General features: G+C 41.0%; 1 protein-coding gene across 2 annotated transcripts in view; it reads right to left on the reverse strand.

Moving 5' to 3' along the window:
• FBN1 (fibrillin 1) overlaps nt 1-22,869 on the reverse strand; it is a 145,277-nt gene that overhangs the window by 20,088 nt on the left and 102,320 nt on the right. For both annotated transcript variants that reach the window (XM_071568892.1, XM_071568893.1), the window contains exons 32-48: nt 17,315-17,437; nt 16,629-16,751; nt 14,712-14,837; nt 13,038-13,160; nt 12,350-12,472; nt 11,316-11,480; nt 10,855-10,923; nt 10,618-10,743; nt 9,460-9,582; nt 9,204-9,362; nt 8,263-8,334; nt 5,922-6,047; nt 4,778-4,900; nt 1,808-1,933; nt 906-1,022; nt 558-686; nt 186-305 (exon numbers count right to left, since the gene is read on the reverse strand). In XM_071568892.1, the coding sequence (XP_071424993.1) occupies nt 186-305; nt 558-686; nt 906-1,022; nt 1,808-1,933; nt 4,778-4,900; nt 5,922-6,047; nt 8,263-8,334; nt 9,204-9,362; nt 9,460-9,582; nt 10,618-10,743; nt 10,855-10,923; nt 11,316-11,480; nt 12,350-12,472; nt 13,038-13,160; nt 14,712-14,837; nt 16,629-16,751; nt 17,315-17,437 (2,073 nt within the window). The remainder of the gene's footprint in view (nt 1-185; nt 306-557; nt 687-905; nt 1,023-1,807; nt 1,934-4,777; nt 4,901-5,921; nt 6,048-8,262; nt 8,335-9,203; nt 9,363-9,459; nt 9,583-10,617; nt 10,744-10,854; nt 10,924-11,315; nt 11,481-12,349; nt 12,473-13,037; nt 13,161-14,711; nt 14,838-16,628; nt 16,752-17,314; nt 17,438-22,869) is intronic.

A 22,869-nucleotide genomic window follows, 5' to 3' on the forward strand; every position in this document is an offset into this window, starting at 1 on the left:
CAGGTAGTTTTGGTTCAAACTAATGGTGAAACTTCTGGGAAGTGAGGGACTTACTAAGTGGCTAGAGATCAGAACTGTACACTGCCACAAAAGACTAAACATTGCTCATGTTTAAATGCAGAGGAAATTGGTAACAACTGTGAGCAGTTAGGAAAGGGACAGAAGAGTGACTGTTCTGTACACACCTTCACACTTGTCGTTCTGCAGGATATATCCAGGGGGACAGATACATCTGAATGAGCCATCCAGGTTCTGACATGTGCCTGGTGAGCATTTTCCAGGATCCAGTGCACACTCATTGACATCTAAAAGAAAAGAAAATAATATATTTGAGGTAACTGCTGTTATCTCAATAAAATCTCTGGCTGAGGCAGTTTTGATTCCATCAAACTGAAGGTGGAACTTCCCAGGAGCAGGAGAGGAGTCTTCACTCTCTTATCATTCTTCTGTTCGGTATAATGATGACAGTGAGATAGTTCACTCTGACCTACTGTTTTACTAAGCATATCTCCTCAAGATTTGCTGCACCTTTTTTCTATCCTGAAAAAGCCACTCACCAACACAAGTCCTTCCATCCAGAGCCACCTCATAGCCATCATTGCAGAGACACTGGAAGGACCCGATGGTGTTCACACACTGACCATTCCTGCAGAGCATTCCATTTCCACTGGCGCACTCATCCACATCTGGAAAGTAACATTGGGAGAGATGTCAGAAAGACCAGCAACAAGCGAGATTGGGTAGGTGAGATTTCTATTTTCACTACAGAGGAAATGATAAAACAAAGAATACCCTGTTTCAAAAGCAAGTGAGGGGAAAACACCGCTACTGGTCTGTGTCATAAAAGAGAAGATGGTAGGAGTAGAAAGTCTTAGGAACACATGCCTGGTCTCAGCACTCCTTACCTATGCAGTCATTGTTGTGTGAGAGGATGAAACCCAAATTGCAGCGGCAGTTGAAGGAGCCAATGGTGTTCCTGCAGGTCCCGTTGCCGCAGGCATCTCTCTCACACTCATTAATATCTACAAAGCAGAAAAAACAATCAGCAAGAATTTTAATCACTCTTGGGGAAAGGAAAGCCTGTGGCTATTCCCCAGAAAAGGGGAATAATCCACTGCCAACAGAGTGAATAGAAGGGAAAAAGATTGCTGTATCTCCCAAGAAGAAGGCTTTACATAGTTTACATACTTGATATTAACATCTACAAAAATAATCAAGGGTCCAATAATCTTTTACCTTACTGTGTTTCCTATATCGCCCTTCCCAAAAGATATCTAAGCTATCTTTAATCATAAGCATTATGAAATCTCAGCTTGCTCAGGCAAAGATGGCTAACAGCCCTGAACAGGTTAAATATAAAATTTCCTTCTCTATGAAGATGACTCTTTCTGAAAAGGACACTTTTCTGGCAAGAAATTTACCCTTCATTTACTCTATTAACAAGTAGTCTGTATACAACTCCTGCATTGCAATATTAATCTACTAAATTCCTTGCCTAAAGCAATAAATGATACAAGAGGCTCCAGAAAATTCTGAGAATTAAATATTTTCCACAAAAATTAAAGCATTGGCAGTACACTGACAGCATATGCAATTTAATAGGCTCACTCTACTTGAAGGAGATGTTTTTCATTCATTATCATCTTCTTATCTTCTCTAATGGCCAGTTATGGCGGTTTTGCACTTTTGCCTGGTGGTAAATGGCTCACAATCTCAGTTACTGTAATGCATCTCCTTATTACAGAGAGAACAGACATAGTAACTGTCCTAACAGAAACCTAAGTACAGCTTAATTTGAAATACTTGCCTATACACATTGTTCTGTCATCATTGGTCTTGAATCCATTGTGGCAAATGCAGTAGAAACTTCCAACAGTGTCAATACACTGCCCGTGGCTGCAGATATTGGGAATTTCTTGACATTCATTCCGATCTGAAAACAAAAGAGATGCAGTGAAAGTCAAGGCCTCTGAACTAAAAGGCTTCAGAGATGCATTAGCAGCAGCCAACAAAGTCAGTATCCAGTGCACAGCATAACTTAAAATAGTATTTTTTATTTATTAATGACAAAAATATTACTAAGTAAATCTCAGAAAAGGGGCTTTTTGCATGAAAATTTCCTTTTCCAATATTTGTGAAGCTGAAAAACATTTAGTTTAAAAATTGTATTTACCAAACACAAATTCTTGCTGGGGTAAATCATATTGCCAGGGCTTTGAAAAGTAGAATTAATGACACAAAATTGTAAAGGGTCTGAGTCTGAGGACTTTTAACTGACTGCAGCAAAAATGAAAGATGCATATGAATTACAGATTGTATTCTTGATTGTAGCACAAATTGCTTGATTAACTCATGGAAACCATACAGAACAGAGAGGGAGATGAAGCCCCCACTTTTCTCACTAAGCTTACAGGGAGACAAAAGGTGCTATAGATTTATCTACTCATCACGCAGAGATAAACCATGTGCACGTATACCTGTGTTACTGCATCCATGCAATGGGGTGACCCTGTAAACTGGGCACAGCTCTGACAGCAAGAAGAGTTACTGCTACAGGGGAATAATTCTGCAGAGAGCGGGGAGAGCTCTCCTGCCAGCACGTGACTGCAGCCTTGCATTATACTCATTCAACAGCCGACTGCTTCCCGCTACTCTACTTACAAATGCTTTCAGGCAGACCCCAGGATTCTACCAACAGTAAATGAAACAAAATGCTAACAAACAAAATGTTTGCTCTCCAGCACAGTTTTTCCATGACAAATCAGAAGCATGAATCCAATGAGGTATTTCTGTTGATCTCATCACCAGGGAGAGCCTGTTGGATTTAATATGCTTCCTTGCATTTCATCTGCTGCAGCTCCAATCTATGAGAGCTGAGGTGCTGCCACAAGCCAGTATTAAAATTGATTAGGCTCCAGTGTTCAGCAATTTTCTTTTATATGCAATCTAAGCCAAGCAGATGAAGTTTCTTAACAAACCATCCCAAGGTTGTTGCAAAAGTAACAGTCAAGTTGTTCCCATTTGCAAAGAACTTCATGTACTCAATTTTTTTCCCTGCCTCTACTGCCTCTTCTCTGCTCTCTGCTTGGCACACAGACAGTCCTGATTGCTCCCATCCCCAGGATTTCTGTACACCACATAGGGCCATGAATAACTCTGGGTGGATGTTCACTGATGACCAAGCTCTCCCAATGCTATTAATGATACCACTGCTAATTAGAGTCTAAATGAGGCAGAAGGGAAACCAGTGCTGGATAACATGCCATCTCAGGAACTTCTAATCTTCACAGGTCAGGAGGGCAGAGACAAAAAAAAGACTATGACTCTTTGGTGCCCTGTGGGCAAATGAATAGTGAATTAAAGTCCTAGGGGAAAGTCACTTCTTTTAGACTAAAGAGAGAACATTGCATATTCTTAAAAAATTGGAAGGCAGGAATGTCTTAAGAGCCAAAAATTAATTTATATGAAAAATTATTTATTTTATCACAACAGATAGCACAAGAAGAATGCTATTTGGAAGGTAAGATAAATGTACTCATAGTACCTATAGTACCAGTGGCCGTGATACATCAGGTTTGACTTAATAGCACATAAACTACTAGGGTGGGATCATTTTCCTTAGAGTAGTAGGACTGATCCAGTACTGCAAGGTGCTCCCAGCAAAGTGGTTGGAAATTTCCTTCCTTTGCTGGATCACGTACTTTATCAAACACTTTTGACTCTAATTGTGTAACTTTATTTTCACCAAATATAAAATAAGAGCAAAATACAGGGAAGTATTACTGTTTGTGCCAATTCATCTTTGGCATTGTAACCCGTATCAGAACCTCCCCTGGCTCTTCCTGTACTGCTGTAATGAACCCATAACAACAACAATTGCATTAGGAACATATTGAATATTTACATGTGCCACTGCATAGCTTAACAAAGCAAAGTTTTAGTTCTCATAGTAGTGTTCTGATTTCCCCTACACCCTTTTCCCTCCAGAGTCACATGAAACAATGAAAAAACTGCACTGCAGGGAAAAGGGCCCTTCCTAAAACTCAAGTACTCAGAAGCAAAAAGCCAAGGAAAATGTTACCAGCTTCCGTTGTAATTCTTATTTTGTTCAGAAACGTATATAGCATATAATATTTACAGCAGCTTGGCCCTCAGTAGGTTTTAAAATCTTCAAGTAAACAAGATAACATGAATGCCTCTCTGGACTATGACATTATAAGTAAAAGCAAATAGATTAGAAAACTGCAGTCCCACTCCATGAGTATTTAAAAATAATGTTATGGGGCCTGTTTAAATCCATATCAAAGTTGGGAAGTTTAATAATAAGCTTTTTAAGTTAGTTATTGCATATGGGCAGGCAGATAAATCTACCTTATCAGCAGGATCCCAGCAAGGAGTGAGTTATTTGTAAAAATACAAGTGGGAAATAAATTCCGTATGGAAAATTAAAATGAAAATCAGGAAATAGCCAAAAGGTAGCAAATCAGTTGGTCTTCCCTCCCTAAACATAACATGGGATAAAGAAAAATGCTTGCAGTTGGTGGGATAAAGTGAAAGACAAACACCTACTTAGGTTTTTAACTCCCATTAATGCATCTGTGGGATGGGACCGGAATTACTGGAATGTTTATGGGGTGCCCCAAAAGGCTTTAAGAGAAGGTTCCTGGAGCTCAGATTGTCTCCTAGTATGCCATCTTTCTGAAGAGATGTTTTTCTTAGACTTTTCAAACCTACTCATTTTTGCAGAGCCTCACCCAACTGAGCCAGCAGAACTCACCCATGCAGCGTCCCGTGGAGGTGAACCTGTAGCCAGGTTTGCAGTCACAGCGGTAGCTGCCAGCTGTGTTGACACACTCTGCATTTTGCTGACAAACTGGTCCATTTTGGCATTCATCAATATCTGTCAGTACAAGAAAGGTGTCAAAACCACTATATTTTTAGTACAAAGAGTATTACTGTACCCAAATATCAGAATTTCATTCTAATTCTGCAAAAATGAATATATAGATGAAAGTAGATACTTGGTCACATTTGGGTATCTCCCTGAAATGATGCCAAACCCACGTTCCATTTGTAGAATTCATTCCTACCTTGAGAATTTACGTAGTAGTTTTCTGTGGTGTTGGAGGGCCCATGAAAGGCTTATTGCAACATGTCACTTGGGTGAATTTCAGTTCTAAGACTGAGATCAGAATAAGTAAACTGCTGTGTCTGCACAGACCTCCACTGGAATCTGTGAAGATCTACCCTGAACATCAAGATCCCTGCTGGACATTAGAATCTTTCAATGCAAACACCACCACAAAGCTTTAGGCAAAAAATTTTGATCATTCTTCCTTACTTAAGGTGCTGCAAAGAGAACTTTATCTCCCTAGAAATGTAACTGGGTTTCAGTTAGAAGTGGCACACAGAAGATGCTTTTACTCAAAGCTCTCCATGCCTTGCCCGCGTTGTCAGCAGTCACAACTCACACCAGAGAATGACAGCAATTCCTACTGCTATTTTCAGTTTCTCCACTAAACTGACTAATACAATGTTAGGAAATGTTTAAACTGGAAAAAAATATCATGTGTTTATGCTTTTTAAAAAAATCTTTGTTCCACTAGAAAGAAAATATTTTGGAATTAAAAAAATTGTGCTCATGATCTGACTCAAAACTACTATTTTTTTCTATCAAATGTGAAAAACAATGTTTCTTCCCATGACTGCTGACTCATGTCCCTCCAAGGCCTCAGATGTCTGATGGAAAATCTGGTATTTTCTATGCAAAAGAATTCAAAATGTCTGAATTAACAGAGACTCATTACACTGATATCAGCATTTTCCCCTCATTAAGGGTGACCTCCAAGTGTGTGAGCTGTGGCAGTGTCTGAACTGCCAGCTGGAGGAACACCATTCCCTGCAGGAGAACAGCACGGTACCTTCGCAGATCAGCAGCTTGTCGTTGTAGAAGAAACCCACAGGACACTCGCACCGGAAACTGCCAACCATGTTTATACAGATCCCATTTTCACACACTCCAGGAATCTCTCTGCATTCATCAATATCTGCAAGAAGGAGTTTTTTTAAAATACTTGTAAAGAGCACTTCATGGAATCTTCTGCTACAGAGTATGTCCCTATGCATTTATCCTTAAGGTAATTACTAAATGTATAATGCAAGCATCAGAATTTTCCCAATTGCAAGAAAACGAGTCATTCCAAACTGTGGAAATGCAGGTATTTCCTCCTTCCTTAGGTTCTGACTCTTCACTGTACTGAAGGTATATCCTGCCACATAAGAAGGCACAAGGTATCACATGCCCTTCCTCATGTCTCCCACTCACACCCTGATGAACCTTCTCATTTTCCTGAGATGGAATTATTGGGAAGAGCCAAACAGAGAGAAAGTAACTGTCTTTGGTTTAATACAGGCGAGCATGACTGAATGCAAAGACTTGTCAGAAATAGTTTTGCACTGTTTTACCCTTGTTAATCTGAAAAGACTTCCATGGTTTTATGTAACAATTTGAAAGTGCCAATGCCAGGTAACATCTGAAGTGCTGCCAACATGCTATTAATTAGATTGATTAAGCCAGGCAGCCAGGGCTTGCCAGTGCTCTATATACACCCAGGTTAAGTAACTGATTTTGGCAGAAAAAAAATGCAGCTGCTATTGCAATTATGTGTCTTGCCTATTGGGCCCTTACACATCTTAATATCCTGACAAGATGAGAGAGTTCAGAGACTCCTCCAAAGCCTCTGTCTTCAGTAAACATTGCCACTTGCACTGAGGTACAAAGACACAGAATATGGTGAGAAATTATCAGCTAACAGGAGTTTCCATCAGATAATGCGGTTTGTTTTCTTTGGGTTTTTTGTTGTTTTTTTTTATTTTGCTGCTGGATCCAACTCTTTATTTGCAACATTAGATCCTGTACCTCCGAGTCCTTTGATATGAGGGATGAGTAAAAACAGAACTATTGAAAAAAAAACCTGGTGCAACTATATAGAACTTCGATCCAAACAGAAAAGAAACTTCATGTAAGGACTAAGCAAATATTGCAGGGTACGCAGAGCAGTGTCCCTGCAGCCTGGGCTCTGCCTTGATCCCATGCTGTGCCTGCAGGTATAAGGGACACAAGTAACCCCTGTGCAGAAGCAGCAGGCTGAGTGCTACAACCCTGCAAGCCCTGTCAGTCTCCCAGGGCAGCAGGGAGACCCTGGTATGTGTCCTGTGTGAAGCTGTGTGTGCACCAGTGTTGGCACGGGGCTGCACACACTGGGGTGTGCTGGTGGGCTCTGTGGGATGGCTCCTCTGTTCCTGCTGGCTCCTGACCATGCACGGCCCCATGTCATGGCAGGGAGACAGAACCACACAACACTCCTGCACAGGCTGCAGCTTTTACCTGTGAATGTCAGCACCACCCAAGCGCTCCCTGCTGATGCTGATCAATGGCCCAATTAGCCAGAGCAAACTCAGCAACCATTTGGACTAATGGTAATAACTAGAAGGGGAAATTCTGCTTCCAAGAAATATCCTCATAAATAATAAATACTGTATATTTCTGTAACTTCTTTGAAAATTACATTCCCCACTTCACTAGAAATATTTCCATCTAACAAACTGAATCCTGTATTGCAGCAAGAGCTTAATGCTAAAGCATCACAGTACTGCCTCTGTTTGTTACAGGGCACATTATCTGCTTCTTATTTGCATTTTAGTGTGAATAAAAACAAAAGGGAATCCCATTAGGGATTTACTCAATTCCTTGTCCTAGAATTCCTCATTCTCTCCCTCTTTTTGTTTTGCAATTTGTTACTTGTGATTCAAATGTAACACACAATAACATATGTGAGAAATATTCCAGCCGAGCAGAAAAAAGGATTTTTGTGTCAAACCAATACACAGGGGGACTGGTGTGAAATGTCAGATTAAATCTTGCTTTAGTTTGAAGGAAAGACTCCCAATTCCTCTAAGCCCAAATGCTGGTTGGCCTTACTCCCAGAGCTCTTAGTATCTGTGCCCTGCTCATGCAGGCCTGATTACAGTTCCTTTGGAGCTGTCTGTTGCCTTGATTAGAAGCAGCAACTATCAGTGCTGCCAGAGAGAAGTAGCCAGGCAGAAAGTTTGCAGGCTCAGACTTAAACAGAGAATTGAACTCCATTACACTGTTCAGTTGCTATTCCTCCCATGAAAAACAATAATTGGGAAAACAAACCACCACTCTTCCCTGGGCAGAGGTAGCATAGAATTTAGTTAAAAACATAAATTACAACTCACCAACTGGTAATCCTGTATAAATGTCAATGAAGAAGCCAGGCCTTTGACTTCCACAGAGTGTGGAGAATTCATCTGCAACAGGAAACCAAAGCAGTGATTAAAGCACTTGGAATTAGTCAACAGTCACTATATTCTTTGCCCGAGAAAATTCTACTCTTTCAGCACCTGCAGGGCACAAAGGGGTAGGCAGCCCCTTTGTACTTGGGTTCTCATTCAAAGGTCATTGAAATTAGCAAATAAAGGAATGTGGAGGGATTGGGATCACATGCTGATTTTTGCTTGTTCCTTACAGTGTTTGCATACAAGTCCAGATCTGACTTTTAAAAGCATGAACTATAAATTGGAAGTTAATCAGATAAGTATCTAGGAAGTTGCTCTTGAAGCAAACCACCTCCAACCAAAATGGGATGTCCTGCCTAACTCTGCAGTGTCTTCCCAGTGTGGAGGAGTCTTGTATGCCCCTACAAGTACCACAGAAACTCCTATATCTTACATTTAGCTGCTTAACACAGATCATTCTCAGATGAGACCAGGCTATCTCTCTAAATCCACAGCTACCACAAAGGCTCTTTGTGGCAATCACCACCAAGGCACAGCACAGCAGCCTCTATATTTGTTAGAGCAATACTAATAAAATCTTGGTCAGTGCCTCAACACTGGACTATAAAGCATTTTCGAAGAGACAGACTAATCAATAAAGAGCTTGAAGTCCAATGCATTGAAAGTGGCAAAAAGGAGGTGCAGCCCAGCAGCATGAACACAAACCACTCCACATATGTGTTCATTGTGACTGGATCTGATCATCTCCAGGCCAAAAAAAGTAACTAATCCCTTCAGTTTAGACACACAGTAGAAAGAGACACAGCATCTCTGACAATGGCGCACTCAGTTATTATGATGTTACTAAGGCTTTCAAAAAGCTCTGCAAGGCAAGAACGTACCTGTGCTCGGGATAGGACACTGTTCACAAGGCTTATTCCATGCACGTCCAATGTTGTAGGAACAGCAGCACATTTTCTTGGTCATATTGAAGAGCAGCTCACCATCACAGGTCTGGTTGTCAGGATAGTAATTTCTGTAACACAGACTTCTTCTCATATCTGTGAAAAGGAAGAAAACCTCAGGCCAGTGCAGTGGGCAGCTCTTAGGGAAGATGCTCCATCTGATCTAAAGCTTTAAAGAAAGCTCAACACATACCCATGCAGTTGTTTCCTCCGTTGACTTGCATGTAATCAGGAGGACAGATGCAGGTGTAGTTCCCAACAGTATTGTAGCATGTTCCAGGTCCACAAATGCCAGGTGTATCACACTCATTCACATCTAGGAGAGAACACAAAGACAGTGAGTGAGTGGCCACAGAAGCTTTGGTTTTGTGCTCCTGAGAATGAAAATGTCTCTGTAACACCCAAGGCAGGAAGGTGGAGAAGAGCTGAAGGGTCATGGTAGAATGAAGCTACACAGAGAAGGAAGTGGTGCACAGGTGGCCATGGAAAGCCTGCCTGTGACGCAAAGATAGGAACTCTGATGTATCTAGACAGCTCAGAAACAGCCATTTGGAATTTGCACCTACTGCACAAAAACAGTGTTTGTGGATCTCATCCACTCTGGATCCTCAGAACTGGAAAAGAACCCAAGTGGCTCCCTGTGGAGTTACACAAGCATGATAAGGATGAGGCACTCTGGTTCAGCCTTAACTGGGGACCTGAATCTTTTGTATTTCTGCAGTGTTTAGCACATCCTAGGCACTATATTAATAAAATTAATAATCTGAAAGACTGAAGACAGCTTGGAAAATGGGAAATTTAAGGACTCCATAGGTTACCTAAAGTTTTATATCTAGTACACCCTGAGAGAGACATGTAATATGCAGAACATGTACTCCTGACTGTGCTAGGGAAAGGAGAATGTTTTGCAGTACAACCAGTATTTTCAATTGGCCATTGGATAGGAGGAGTGAAAATAAGCAGTGGAAAAAAGACACAAACACACTATAAGCAGCCCAGCAGACTCATGGGGTAAGTCTTTTCTTTATCTGACTGCTTATTCAAATTCCCCATTACCAAACAGCTACTTTTTAAAACTAGTAAATTAATTATGTTTTACTTATACAAAAAATTGTTGGGTTTTCTGGTTTTGATCAAAATCTGATCACTTTAAACAAAAATTTGCACACATTTCAACGTGGTCAGGAAGGAATTGTCACTCTCTCAGTACAAGACTTCACCTTGTTGTGGCTTTCTCTCCCTTAAACTTCACACTGTTTAGTCTGGTTATTCTCCATTAATTCTCCTCAAATTGATTTGCCATCACTTTCAAAGAATAAAACAGAAGGCTAGTTAAGTGAAGTCTACGTACCATCACACACTCGAGTCTCTTCATTCAAATAGTACCCTGATGGACACTGGCACTGGAAGCTACCAAATGTATTAATACATTTTCCTCCTTGGCAAAGTCCGGGTAGCTCTTGACATTCATCGATATCTGTCCAAACAAACCCAGAAACATTTCATTAGTGCTTTTCCCTGAAAAACAACCCTCAGTAAAGAGTTTCACAATTTTAGACATGCAAATATAGGAAAACGTAAACATTACCTTCTAATATAACTGTAATAGGGTTTGGTCGGAATCCTTCCCCTCCAGGGCAAAGAACCTTATATTCAGCTGAAACAAAAATAGATTTATGAGCATACAATAGCAGAAATATTTCCAGCACAATTATTTTTGAAAATGGGTCAGATTATTACAGGTCTTTTAAACAGAATGTTACAAAGTAACCAGATAGAGACATTACTAAGTTTTACTCTGTAACATCAACTGCTATTCTATTTCATAATGTAGGTTTTTGTGTAACACCAAACTTGCACAGAAGCGATAATAATATTCAGACTAAGTGATCTTTTCTAAAGACTAGGGAAGTTTTTTGTTTACTGTGGAAACCTGTCCCCTGGATGTACACAACAAATGATTACACCAGTGTTTGAGTTAACTTGGCTAAATTAGAAAAATTCCAGCTAAGACATTGCTGTGTTTAACACCAGGAAACGCAGACTTACTTGTATTCACAGCTGGACAATGTTCACAGGGAACTCCCCAAGCTTTGCCCAGGGAGCAGCAACAGGAGGCCTTGGAAACCCCCACTCCAATCTCATTGCTGCAGAAGGTGCCACCATTATCTCCACGAGTTTTAATGTCCAGGTAGCAGTTGCCAGAGCGTGTATCTGTTCACAACGGACAAAATAACACACACGTTTCATGAGAGAGCAGAACACAACACATCATCTCAGGGTGAGGGACTCCTACAGATGGCTCTCATTTCTTGCACGACAGCCAAAGCAAGTAAATTATGTTGCCCAGGGAAGCTCAGCATTTTCCACTTAAGTAGGCTGGCGGTGCCCATTCCCTGGCTTTGCTGGACTTCTCACAAAGTAGGGAATTTACTCATCATGACTCAGGGTAATTCAGCCAGGCCTTTTCTCATTTTCATTCACATTTTCACCCACATTTGTACATCCTTCCAGTTCCAGAAACCCACTGCTTACTCCTCTCCTAGAGGTTAACAAGCATGAAAGCATCTACTAAATGTTAGGAATTCCAAATACATTTGAATTTGAGAAGCATCCCTACACCCTCCTAAACAAACAAAACCAAAAAAACATGAGAGCATTACTAAGCAGTTGGAGCCTCATACAAGAGCATTTCCATTGGTCATGATGCTGCACCCAGCCAAGCTGCACTCACTGCTCCAAGAGTATGGGTGGCTTTATGCCACAACTTCATTTGCCTGCCATCTTGGGGCCAGCTGGATGAGGGCTTAAGTTTGTTGAATTTTAAAATTGTCTCATGCCTGCTGTAAATTGTGGACAGCTCTAACAAGCCCCAAAGGGTTGGTTCTGGCAGCCAGGCACTGCTGGCACGCTATGCCAACTCTGGACATGCTCCTGCTGCCCTGTTACAGTTTCTAAGCCAGGGGCAACGGAATGGGAATTGAGGGCCTTTTCCATGACCTGGGACTTTTTTCTTAAGCAGTTCAGCTTGCAGTCCCTCTGTGGAACTTCACTTGAAAATAACATAAGGAGTGGTCCCTTACCAACACATCCAACTCGTGTGGGATTCAGCTCAAAATCAGGAGGGCACTCACAGGTGTAACTACCAGCAGTGTTGATACATGTGCCACTAATGCAGGTTGTAGGATCTGCACATTCATTAACATCTGCAAGAAAATACAGCACGTGATAAGCAAATACTCAAGGACAGTGCAAACCATCAACACCTGACAAGGCACTGGGTGCTGACAATTACAAATCCATCAGTTATGAAATACTGATCTCCAGGAAGCTCTAAAATATAAATGCGCATTTTAGAAGAACAGTAGTCTGAGATGAATTCACCATTTTATAGGGAAGAAGTGTTTTTCCTGAAAGATCAATCTATGAACTAAGATTCATATGAAGTACTACAAAAATACTTAACGGAAAAATTCAAGACAAGGTCAGAGCTCACCCTCCAGTACTGCGAAGTACTGAACAAGACACAACACATCTCTGCCAGAGGTGTTTTCTCTGATCTGTTTTCCCCCTTCTTAAGGGGATATCAGAGGTTGACAAAGAACAGGAAAGAGAAGCATAAAAAAGGCATGGAGAATCCTGTTATACAGTAGGGAAGTCTGTATTTTCCCATAATCCAGTTTGATTTGTACAGCTTCCTAAAAGAATTTGCTAAGGAGCTGACCATGGCACTAACAAAAAATTAAACAGCATGTTGTTCAAAGTGTTTACCTGTGCAGTTACCACCACTTCTGTCCAACTCATAGCCCACCTCACACTCGCATCGGAACAGTCCAGGAAGGTTATGACAAGTCCCATAGACACAGATGTTAGGAAGTGAGCACTCATCAATATCTGAGAAAGGAATGGGAAGGGAAAATATGAGGTTTCCTTATCTTCTTAAGGCATAGGCAGAGAACTACAAAAATGTTCAGAAACATGGCTCCAGAAGCCAATAGCTTCTGCACACTGCATAAGACAAGCAAAACTAACATGTTGGAGCCTAAGGAACCTAATCCATAATCTTTTCTGGGGGAAAAAGGCTCCTTCCAGTATCACTGGAAGTCACGCCAGGAACAATCCTAGCCTATTGGTGGGCTAATCTGACAAGTAGCGATATTAAACATAGCAGAAGATATGCTTTAAAAAAAATGAAGTTTATTTTAAGTCAGCAGCCACCTGCAGAAAGTTGGACACCAGCAAGGGAAAAGTTTGTGCCCAAAAGTGAACTTCATGTTCATCCTCAGATTTCTGTATTTGACAGATCTGAAGTTTGGCAAATAGAGCTCACTTTTGTCCTTTTTCTCCAAATGGTGTGAGTCTGATTCATAATTTACTGAATGCCACATGCACTGCACAAAGAATGACCCATTTGATACAATTAAAAAGTGTGTGTTTACAAAGGACCTTAAAATACTGCATGTAGCACACACATCTGAACCATCAAGGCAGGTCTGTTTTAGCAACAGGAACTTGGCTCCACATAAACTATTTAAAACTCAGCTAAAAGGTTTGAAAGTAAATTGTTTCATGAAACATTATGAAACCTAATAATGGTCTCGTTTAAAGAAAAATTCATTCTCATAAATTATTTCACTTGGTAGATTACTAGAAAAATACACAGAACACTTTTCAAGGGGGAAAATCCTATTTATAGAGATGTACTTATGAACTCTAACAAATACCAGTTACTATGAGTTTTTGCTATGTCAGATGATATGGCTGCATCTTCTTGACTGACTTAACTGATTAGTGTTATATCAAATGAGGATTTCAAATGTTTAAATCAAATATATGACCTTAATCATGTTGGTAACATGTTTATTACTTGATTGTTTTGAACCTCTGCATATGTAATACTCTTATGAGTGAGTTGTAAACAGTTAACTGACAGCTCACTTTAAAAATTAAACAAATAGTCATGGGAATTTTCTTTTTTATGTGGTCATATAAACTTACCGCAAGGTTTCATATACTGATTTTGCACCTCACAGAAGCCCTCAAATCATGTTACTGTATTAGCTACCAAGTCACTGTTTTTCAGCCTCATGAACACCAATGCAAAGTAACAACTTTTTCTGATTAATTGTTTTGAATAAAATGAGGAACTGGACATAAATGAACAATGAAATGGAAGCTGTAAGTGCCACTTGGATCACCAATCAGACCCACCAATAAGATGCCACAAGATAGGCTCTGAAAAGGTGTTCTCACTATACACAACAGGTAGATGAACACCTAGATGTCCACAATAAATGTATAAACTGAAAAAAGCAACTACTATTGACAATTTCCATGTAGTTCTCAATAGAATCGCAATTGCAATGAATTGCAAAATTTTTGTAACACAATAAAATACTATTAAGGCAGAATGTTGAGTGTTGTTTAAAGCTTACAGAGAATTACCTTCACATGCTTTCCCATCTACACTTGGCAAAAATCCCATATCACATTCACAGCGGTACCCCCCAGGGGCATTGAGGCACTGCCCATTTTCACAGAGATTCAAGTTTTCTGAGCATTCATCAAGGTCTGGAAAAGGAAGAGAAATTGCAAGTTACAGCAAATATGGTTTTCTCACGAACATGTGTTTGAGTTGAAGCATGCAGTGTTCCAAGCATTTTAACTGTTCTACTATCTCTGCACACTGGCAGAGGAAACTGCAGTCTAGTTATGTGCAGAGGTTGCTACATGCAACAGCTCAGTGTGTTTCTGAAATGTTGAAAATACAGTTTCTAATCAAAAGGAAAATTGGAGAGAGGCACAGACTCCTAAAGTAGCTACAGTTAATAACAATTGGAGGCAGTACACAGGGTCAAATTTAGACTCAGAATGAGCACGTGAAATTTATTACAGCTATTGTTTCTATTACAGCAAAGTCTAGAGGCAGTAATTGGGGGAGGAAAAAAAAAGAGGTTTGCAATGAGCAAACATGATAATAGGCAGGTCTCTGTGCCAAACATACAAAACACTGACAAAAAAGTGGCATGAAAAGAACGTGAACGAAATTAAATGGCAGGTTAACAGCTGATGAGAAAAACAGCCTTGCTGCCAGACTACGCTCCCCTTCAGAGAGACCGTGGCCCTTGCTCTTCAGCTGAAATGTTACACATCACAAAAACACCTCTTACTGCAGCAGAGCCTGCCTGGGAGTGTGAACTTTGAGAAATCGTGGCTATCGTGGCTGGCAAATGAAAAGTAGTACCTACAGGGTGAATGCTGCACACTCTGGCAGAGGGCTCACAGAACACTTGTGTGCTCTAGTTTGAGTCCCAGCCACCTACTGAATCCAGGAACAATGAAGTACCTGAACTAAAAAAAAATTCAAGTTCCACTGAATGCAGAAACTCTGTAAGCACTCCAGCTGAAGGATGGAGTTTATGGACTCCTGGAAATCATCATACAGGAAATTACCAAAGAGCACTGGGTTAGGAAGGCCACTAAGGATGCTGAATCAGATTGAAGATTAAATTACATGGAGAGAATTAAACAGAATCTCAGGGTCCACTTCTAATTTGGACTGATTCAAACTCAGCCTTAAACCTGATGAGCCAGATGAGCTCAGATGTCATAAAAACCTGCTGTAGTTGGTAGAGTGCTGCTGAGTCTCACCAGCTGAAACCCTGGCCCACCAGCTGCTGTCACATGGCTCTGCTCCAAACAGGGTCAACCTCCACAGAGCAGCACTGATACCCTGAGTGCAATAGCTCCTGTGACTAAGCATATATGAGCTAATCTGCCCTTCAAAGCAGAGGATTGAAGCGTGGGTGGAAAACATCTCTCTAGCGAAGTTTACAATTACATTTACAGTTTACAAAATGAGGTTCCCGAAGCAGCTACTTCCCTTATTCTGCATGCCAGCACTGCATCCTGACCCCATCTCTCAGGGTGATGCAGTAAAAGAAAACATACAGCACACACTTACTTCTGGAAAGAACAGATATTTTTAGGCAATTTCATGATGCAATTTTAATGCATATGCCCTATTATTTAAGTATTAAGGTGAGTGGTCAGTGGACTGGTTTACTAACTAGCCAAATTATACGATTGTTTTAATAATTTTGCCACTCCAACTAACAAGAAAAGCTCAATGAGAAAATGCATTTTATCAGGTGAAAAAAAAGTGATTGATTTAGACTGTGTATAATACACAGTATTTCTTTTAGGTTATGGCAACCTGGGTGAAGGAGAAGACAATGGATGATGACATATTAGTGCATAATTTCAAATGTTTAAAAGCTGGGTTTGGGTGTTGGATCACAGAGTAACTTAGTTTGCAAGGGACCACTGGAGGTGACCTGAGGCTCTGCTAGGAAAGCCCACCTGTGCAAGTGAAGCCATCCCCAGTATAACCTTCTTTACACAGGCAGCGGTAAGAGCCCATTGTATTCTTGCAGTCAGCATGTGGGCTGCACATGTGGGTTCCATTGGAGCACTCATCCAGATCTTTAAAATAATAAAAAGGAAGAAAAAAAAAAGAAAATAAAAAGTAAGATTAATTAAACACACCATGAATACTAACTTTCAATAGCATTTGGCACACAGAAGTTCTGCTTTAATGAATATTCCATAATAAACCCCACATACGTGTAAGGTCATGTGACTGAAAAAGTGGGGAACAGATTCTTTGCAGCACAGCAAAGTCTGACAAGGTAACTGGGAATGAGGAGGCTGCAGAAACCTGTACCTTGGTTTCATGGGAAGCACCAGGAGACCTCTCACTGCCTCCCATCAGCTGCCCTCAAGCACACAGCATCTCTCTCTATGGTCACAGAATCACAGAATTTGCTGTGTTCTCACTATCTCACAAGCCAAAGATGAGATAATGCTGATTTCACAGTTACCATGCGGGAGAATTTGTCCTCCAACAGATCATGTCAAATCAACCTAACAAGTTTGATAATCCTTTTTCTTCACAATTTATAGGTGTGGTATTGCTTTTTTCACAATTGCTAGAACCCCACTGTGGTCTGGCCTTACAAATAAACAGAAATGCATATGACCCTCACCTGTGCACTTGATACCATTTCCAATCCAGCCAGGGCTGCAGCTACATTTGAAACTTCCCGCTGTGTTTGTACATATGGCGTGTCTGTCGCAGTTATGGGCTCCAATTTCACACTCATTGATGTCTGCAAAAACACAGAGATGTCTGAGGAGCTGAGGGATCACACTTTCTCATATCCAGATAGCTGACACTGGAATTCTCAAGAAAGACAATGTGAACATGAAAGCAACCCTGCATTTCATTACAAGATGACATTTAAAAATGAAGCAGAAGAGAAATGAAATCACAACAAAGAAAAGTGAAGAAAAGCAAAGAAGCATGTAGTGTATTTCGGACATGCTGCCCCACTGCCTGTTTTTCTCATAGGCATAGAAGGCAGTACTTCTGTAGGCCACTCCAAAGCCTGCTAACTTTTATACTCAAGGAGGAAAACAGTAACTCAGAAGACAGTTTTCCCAACCTGCCCATCCCAAAGGCTGCAGAGAAGGACTACATTGGTGGCTCTACATTGCATGGTTTGCTAAAAAGTCTCAGAGGCAACTTTGCTGCCCAGTGTCTCCTGGAATGCAGCACTCCCCAAGCCCCCACTGTATCTGCATGGATGCTGATGAACACCAGCTAGGCACCACTCACAAACACCTCCTAGGATAATCCCCAAACAGCTCATGAAGCAGGTTCTGCTCTGCCAGAGCCTGTGTGGAAGGTGGAGGACAGGCTAGGTTTCCTGAGTTCCTGGTAAACACAACAGTGGAAAAGACAGCACCCTTGGAGACACCAGGCAGCAAGTCATCCAGTCTTCAACACACAAGTTCATGCCAGCACATTCTATTTCAGTACTTGCTGTTTTCACCTTATTTTCATTCTTGGTCACTCTCTGGCAATATCAAAATGTACAGACTGCAAAACTCACACTGAACTCCATTTTTCCCTCTCACAAAACATTATTAATGTCCCATATAGGTACTTAGAGAATGTATAAACTCAAAGGCAAAGTTTTCAGAGGTTATTACTGGTAACTAAAACAAAACTGGCAGGAATTTTCTTGCACATCCGAGCTATGGATTTTACAGTGTTTTCTGTAACTGAGCTCTTTAACTGTGCTTTACTTCCATGCAGGATGTAAATGATCTAGAGTTAAAATCAAACAACTTAAAATTTACATCAATTTTTTTAGCCCTGCCATGTGCCTTTGATGTTGCAGTAAGCCAAATCTCATTCTGTACAACAGCTGATGGAAAAGGAAAACAAGCCCACAAACTCTGCATGATTCCACAGACAAAAACCTGCTCAGACTCCTCTCAAGAAGTTGATTAAAAAAAGGCATCAGCCATCAAACATGTAACAATCTTTGGGGTTCCCAGCCCCAAAATCACAGATTTGAGTTTCCCTAAGAATTTACCTAATAACAATTAGCTCTTTAAAGAGGACAAGATTGTGGAGCTATAGGAGAAAGTGTCCAGGTACCATCATAACAATTTCCTTTGTGACTCTTTCTTAGGTTTTTCTGCCCATATTTTTCTAGACAAAAGGCTGTGTGTCCTTTCTCTATGCCCTGTACACATACTTTGTCATTTCACAAATGCAATACATGACTTTGAGAAGCAGACAAACAACCATCTATCATCCTAAAATTAAATACTCAAGGCCAGAAAATACCCAGATTCACTGTTGATTTGTTGGGTGGGGGGGGGGTTGTTTGGGGTTTTTTGTTTGTTTGGGTGGGGTTTTTTGTTTTGTTTTGGGTTTTTTGTGAGCTTTGCCTTTGCTTGGGGTTTTTTGTTGTTGGGATTTTGGGCTTTTTTTGTGGGTTTTTTGTTTGTTTTTTGGATTTGGTTGGTTGGTTGGCTTTTGGTTTTTCGGAGTTTGTTTAAAGTCTGCGTAAGTGGAATCTCATCCAATCTTACTTTTCTGAGTCTCTTTCTAAATGAGGCATTGCTTTTAATCAAAATCCCAGACATGAGCATTCCCATAATCTCAGTGCTGACGTCTAGATAGTGATCTGAATGTGGCAGCTGGAATCTACCCTTAATGAATGTTGACTGCACCAACAAGCCTGCAAACATGCAAATGGACACTTGACTTTTTTAAAACCTTAAAAAAGGGGTCAGGGCAGATTTGCCTTTTGCATGTAACCTTAAAAAAAAGGTCAGAGCAGATGTGCCTTTAGCATGTGCAGAAACTCGTATGAAGATAACATCACCCTAAACAGGAAAGTAGTCTGTCAAAAATCTTAAGGGTGGTCAGGAAAACACTCAACAACTCAGACTGACTTGGTCTGAAAGGAAAGAGGAGAAGGAATTTAGAGAGGTCAGCTACAGTATACACTGAAATAAAGAAGCTGAGGCAAACACTCTGTAGTTTAACTTTTGCATGATTCTAAAACCCAAACTGTTAAACCACTGCTAACATTAAGCTTGCACTGTATTTGATTATTTGATGCTTTGAAACATACAATCACAAGTTTCCTTGTACCCTGTAGAGCACAACAAAAAACTATCATCAGTAGGGAACTTTCTGCCAAGAATTTTTTTAAACCACCAGCAAACACAAACAGAAACTTGCATGCAACTGCTACACCACAATGAAGTCATGCTCAGGCTCAAATTTAAGACAACCCAAGCCAAATTTTCCACTCTACATAAAGTGACTGTGGCCTCCACTGCACCTGAGAGCCCCCCTCACCCTCTCCCAGTGGAACAGGAGCACCATGACACTGGTGCCCTCACAGGGGACACTTGTTCCCCCATCAGCTATTAGACACACACTAAATACCTTGAAATCTTCTGTGGGATGAAAACTGCAAGTACAAATCTATATCCAAATACGGGTATTTATAATGGGATCAACTTTCTCAAGATCAGCCACTGAAATGCCATTCCACTTGCTTTGAAGAAAATCCTGAAATCCTTTTCAGTTTTTTTTCCAGGAAAATTTTTCAATAGATTTCAGTGCTTTTTGTCTGGGTAAAGATCAATGTGGAATGCAAAATGTATTTTCTAATACTTCCTACCTTTACTGGGACATTGCAGGGCTTACTTCCATAATGCATGGAAAGGTTTTCAGATACTTAAATGAAAACTGATTGAGGCATATAAAATACCATCACTGGCTTCATCCCAGATTGTACTTCTTTTCAAAGCTACCTGCATTTAACTCAGATGTTGTTTTGCTATAATCCCTATTCTCTCCTTTCATTGCACAGCTGAGTTGTAAGCCTACATTTATTGCATTGCAATTCTTTCCAAGGCAAAAGAGATCTCAGACCAAACACAGTCCTGTGTAAATGGGGCAATGAAATCAATGGAATTTATGTCTGGTTATACTGGAGCTTAATATGGAGTTATGTTCCATAAGTACTGAATTATGGCTTCACAGAATGAAAAAGAAAGGAGAAGTTGAGCTCTATTGGGGAAAAATTACCTCAATATAAATATCTTTAATAAGAACATGAGTCCAGCCTGCTCTGTCTGTATGGCAGCATAAACAGTACTACACTCTTCAAATACTCCAACTATTTTCATTTAGTTGTTTGAAGACAAAAGGCATTACTTGGTCTGAGTAAAGGTATCATGACCCAAAGAGCATCCAGGAGGACACTACTCAAGTCAAGGTTCCACACAATGATGGCCTATTCCCACTGACTTCATGGGGATTTTCACTGAAGAGTAAAGGAGTGAGTCACTGATTTATATCAACCTTCTCCTTCTGCCTCCAGTATGAGTCCGTGACAAGCCAAGGAAAATAAAGACATTCCAGTCCAAGACTGACACTGCATCCTCAGCCAGTCCCACTGTGCCCCAGTCCTGCTGCACACATGTTCTCAGCTTGCAATTGCACAACTCCCATCAATACTAAGGGAGTTGTCTGCCTACAACAGATGAGAATACGCATGATAAATAATATGCAGGTCTGACATCATAACAATCCCAAGCACTCTGGGGAAAAAAACCTGTCAGTCACCCTATTTTGCTGGCTCCTTCAGTTCTCTTCTTTGGAAAAATATTTTTTCTCTCAAGCCTCTGGCAATTAATAAAGCATCTCTCCCATTAATCACAGTGGTACAAATTTTTAGGGCTGTCGATGTGCAGCAAAAAATCCATGTCACATACACCTGTCCTGTCTGCTCTCTGCTTGCAAACATGGCAACCAAAGGAAAGAAACAGCCAGCCAGTATCAGAACAGGGAGTGCACCCCTACACAGTCTGGAAGTGGATCATTAGTCAGCCAGACAGGAGCATGGGGATAAGTCACTCTATTCTCACCTATATCCTAGAAATACCCAAGTTATTCCTTTGCACTTGAACAGAATGAGAGTGAACATTAACTAAAGAAAATTCACACGTTCATGACTGGGCATGAAATCCTCCAGTGCTCCGTGTACTGTTTTTTGTAGGGTTTCATAGGGTTCAATGGTCTTTAAGGATCCTTAGCAAACTGTGAATTTAATTCAGACTTTGCCTATAAATCAGTACTGTTTGTCAGGAATTATGCAAATCCCTCAAGCGTTTTCTGACTTTTACATTTTTTTGGCAGTCTGTGCATATCTGTGCATTTTACTGCACTGACGTTTCACTGGTATTTCGAGTCTGGGTCCAGTTCCCAAAGGCCCAGTCGTCTGGTGGAAGTCTCAAGGCATTTCCTTCTCCTGGGCTGCTGCCCATGTAATCAGGTAGGAAAAGGGAAGGCTTTTCAGAGGGAAAAGACTGTGAATTTCAACTTGGTGCTCACACAAGTAGAAAAATATATGGAAAAATTCCCCTATTCTGATCTTCCCACATGCAAAATTGTTTTGTCTTTTGGAACCACTCTTGGATTTCATTCAGCATACTGTACAGTAAGCACCTCTTGGAGTTTCACGTGGGGAGGTTCAGCCCTTGCCTGCTATCCACCCTTACATCACCAGTGTGTCGGGGCGCAGCCTGTTCCTGCTGGCCAGATGCTCCCACTGTGCTCCTTCTGAAACACCCCCACTTGGGGGGCAGGTCTCAGTATTGTTATCTTCTGGTATTTGGCCTGACACAGCCAGCCCCCAGATTCACCAGAGCAGGGGTATGCTTCTCTGACACCAGAGCTCTTCTGTGCCATCAAGACTGAAACACAATGTATTTTTAATGGCCAGAAGCCATTAATAATGGAGGAGAGAGCACATGGAGTCACAAAATACTATGGAGCTATTTCTGAGGGGAAAGGACAGGCTCACCTCTTCCCTTCACCCAAATCAGATGTCTGGCCTCTTTAGAACCAAGTTATTGTCAGCCATGCAAGTATGCAACGTGCACTCACTGCTCCTGTATCCACTATTGTAAGCAGTGCTGGATGACAGCAGGCAATATGCAAGACCAAACTCCCCAAGCTCACACCCCACACCAAGGTTTTCTCCAAAGCATGGCCCTTGCAGAGTCAGAGCATGGTCTCAGCCTTCCAGTATCCTGAGCCTGCTGTGGAGAAATCCAGCTGACTGGTAATGCACATTCATTTTTTATCTGATGACAATGTTGGGCAACTTCTGCCACCAAGTTCACCTCCTTCAGTTTGACTCTATGAAGAGACAAACTG

This window comes from Pithys albifrons, chromosome 13 (assembly GCF_047495875.1).
Source record: "Pithys albifrons albifrons isolate INPA30051 chromosome 13, PitAlb_v1, whole genome shotgun sequence".
Taxonomy (NCBI): Eukaryota; Metazoa; Chordata; class Aves; order Passeriformes; family Thamnophilidae; genus Pithys; species Pithys albifrons.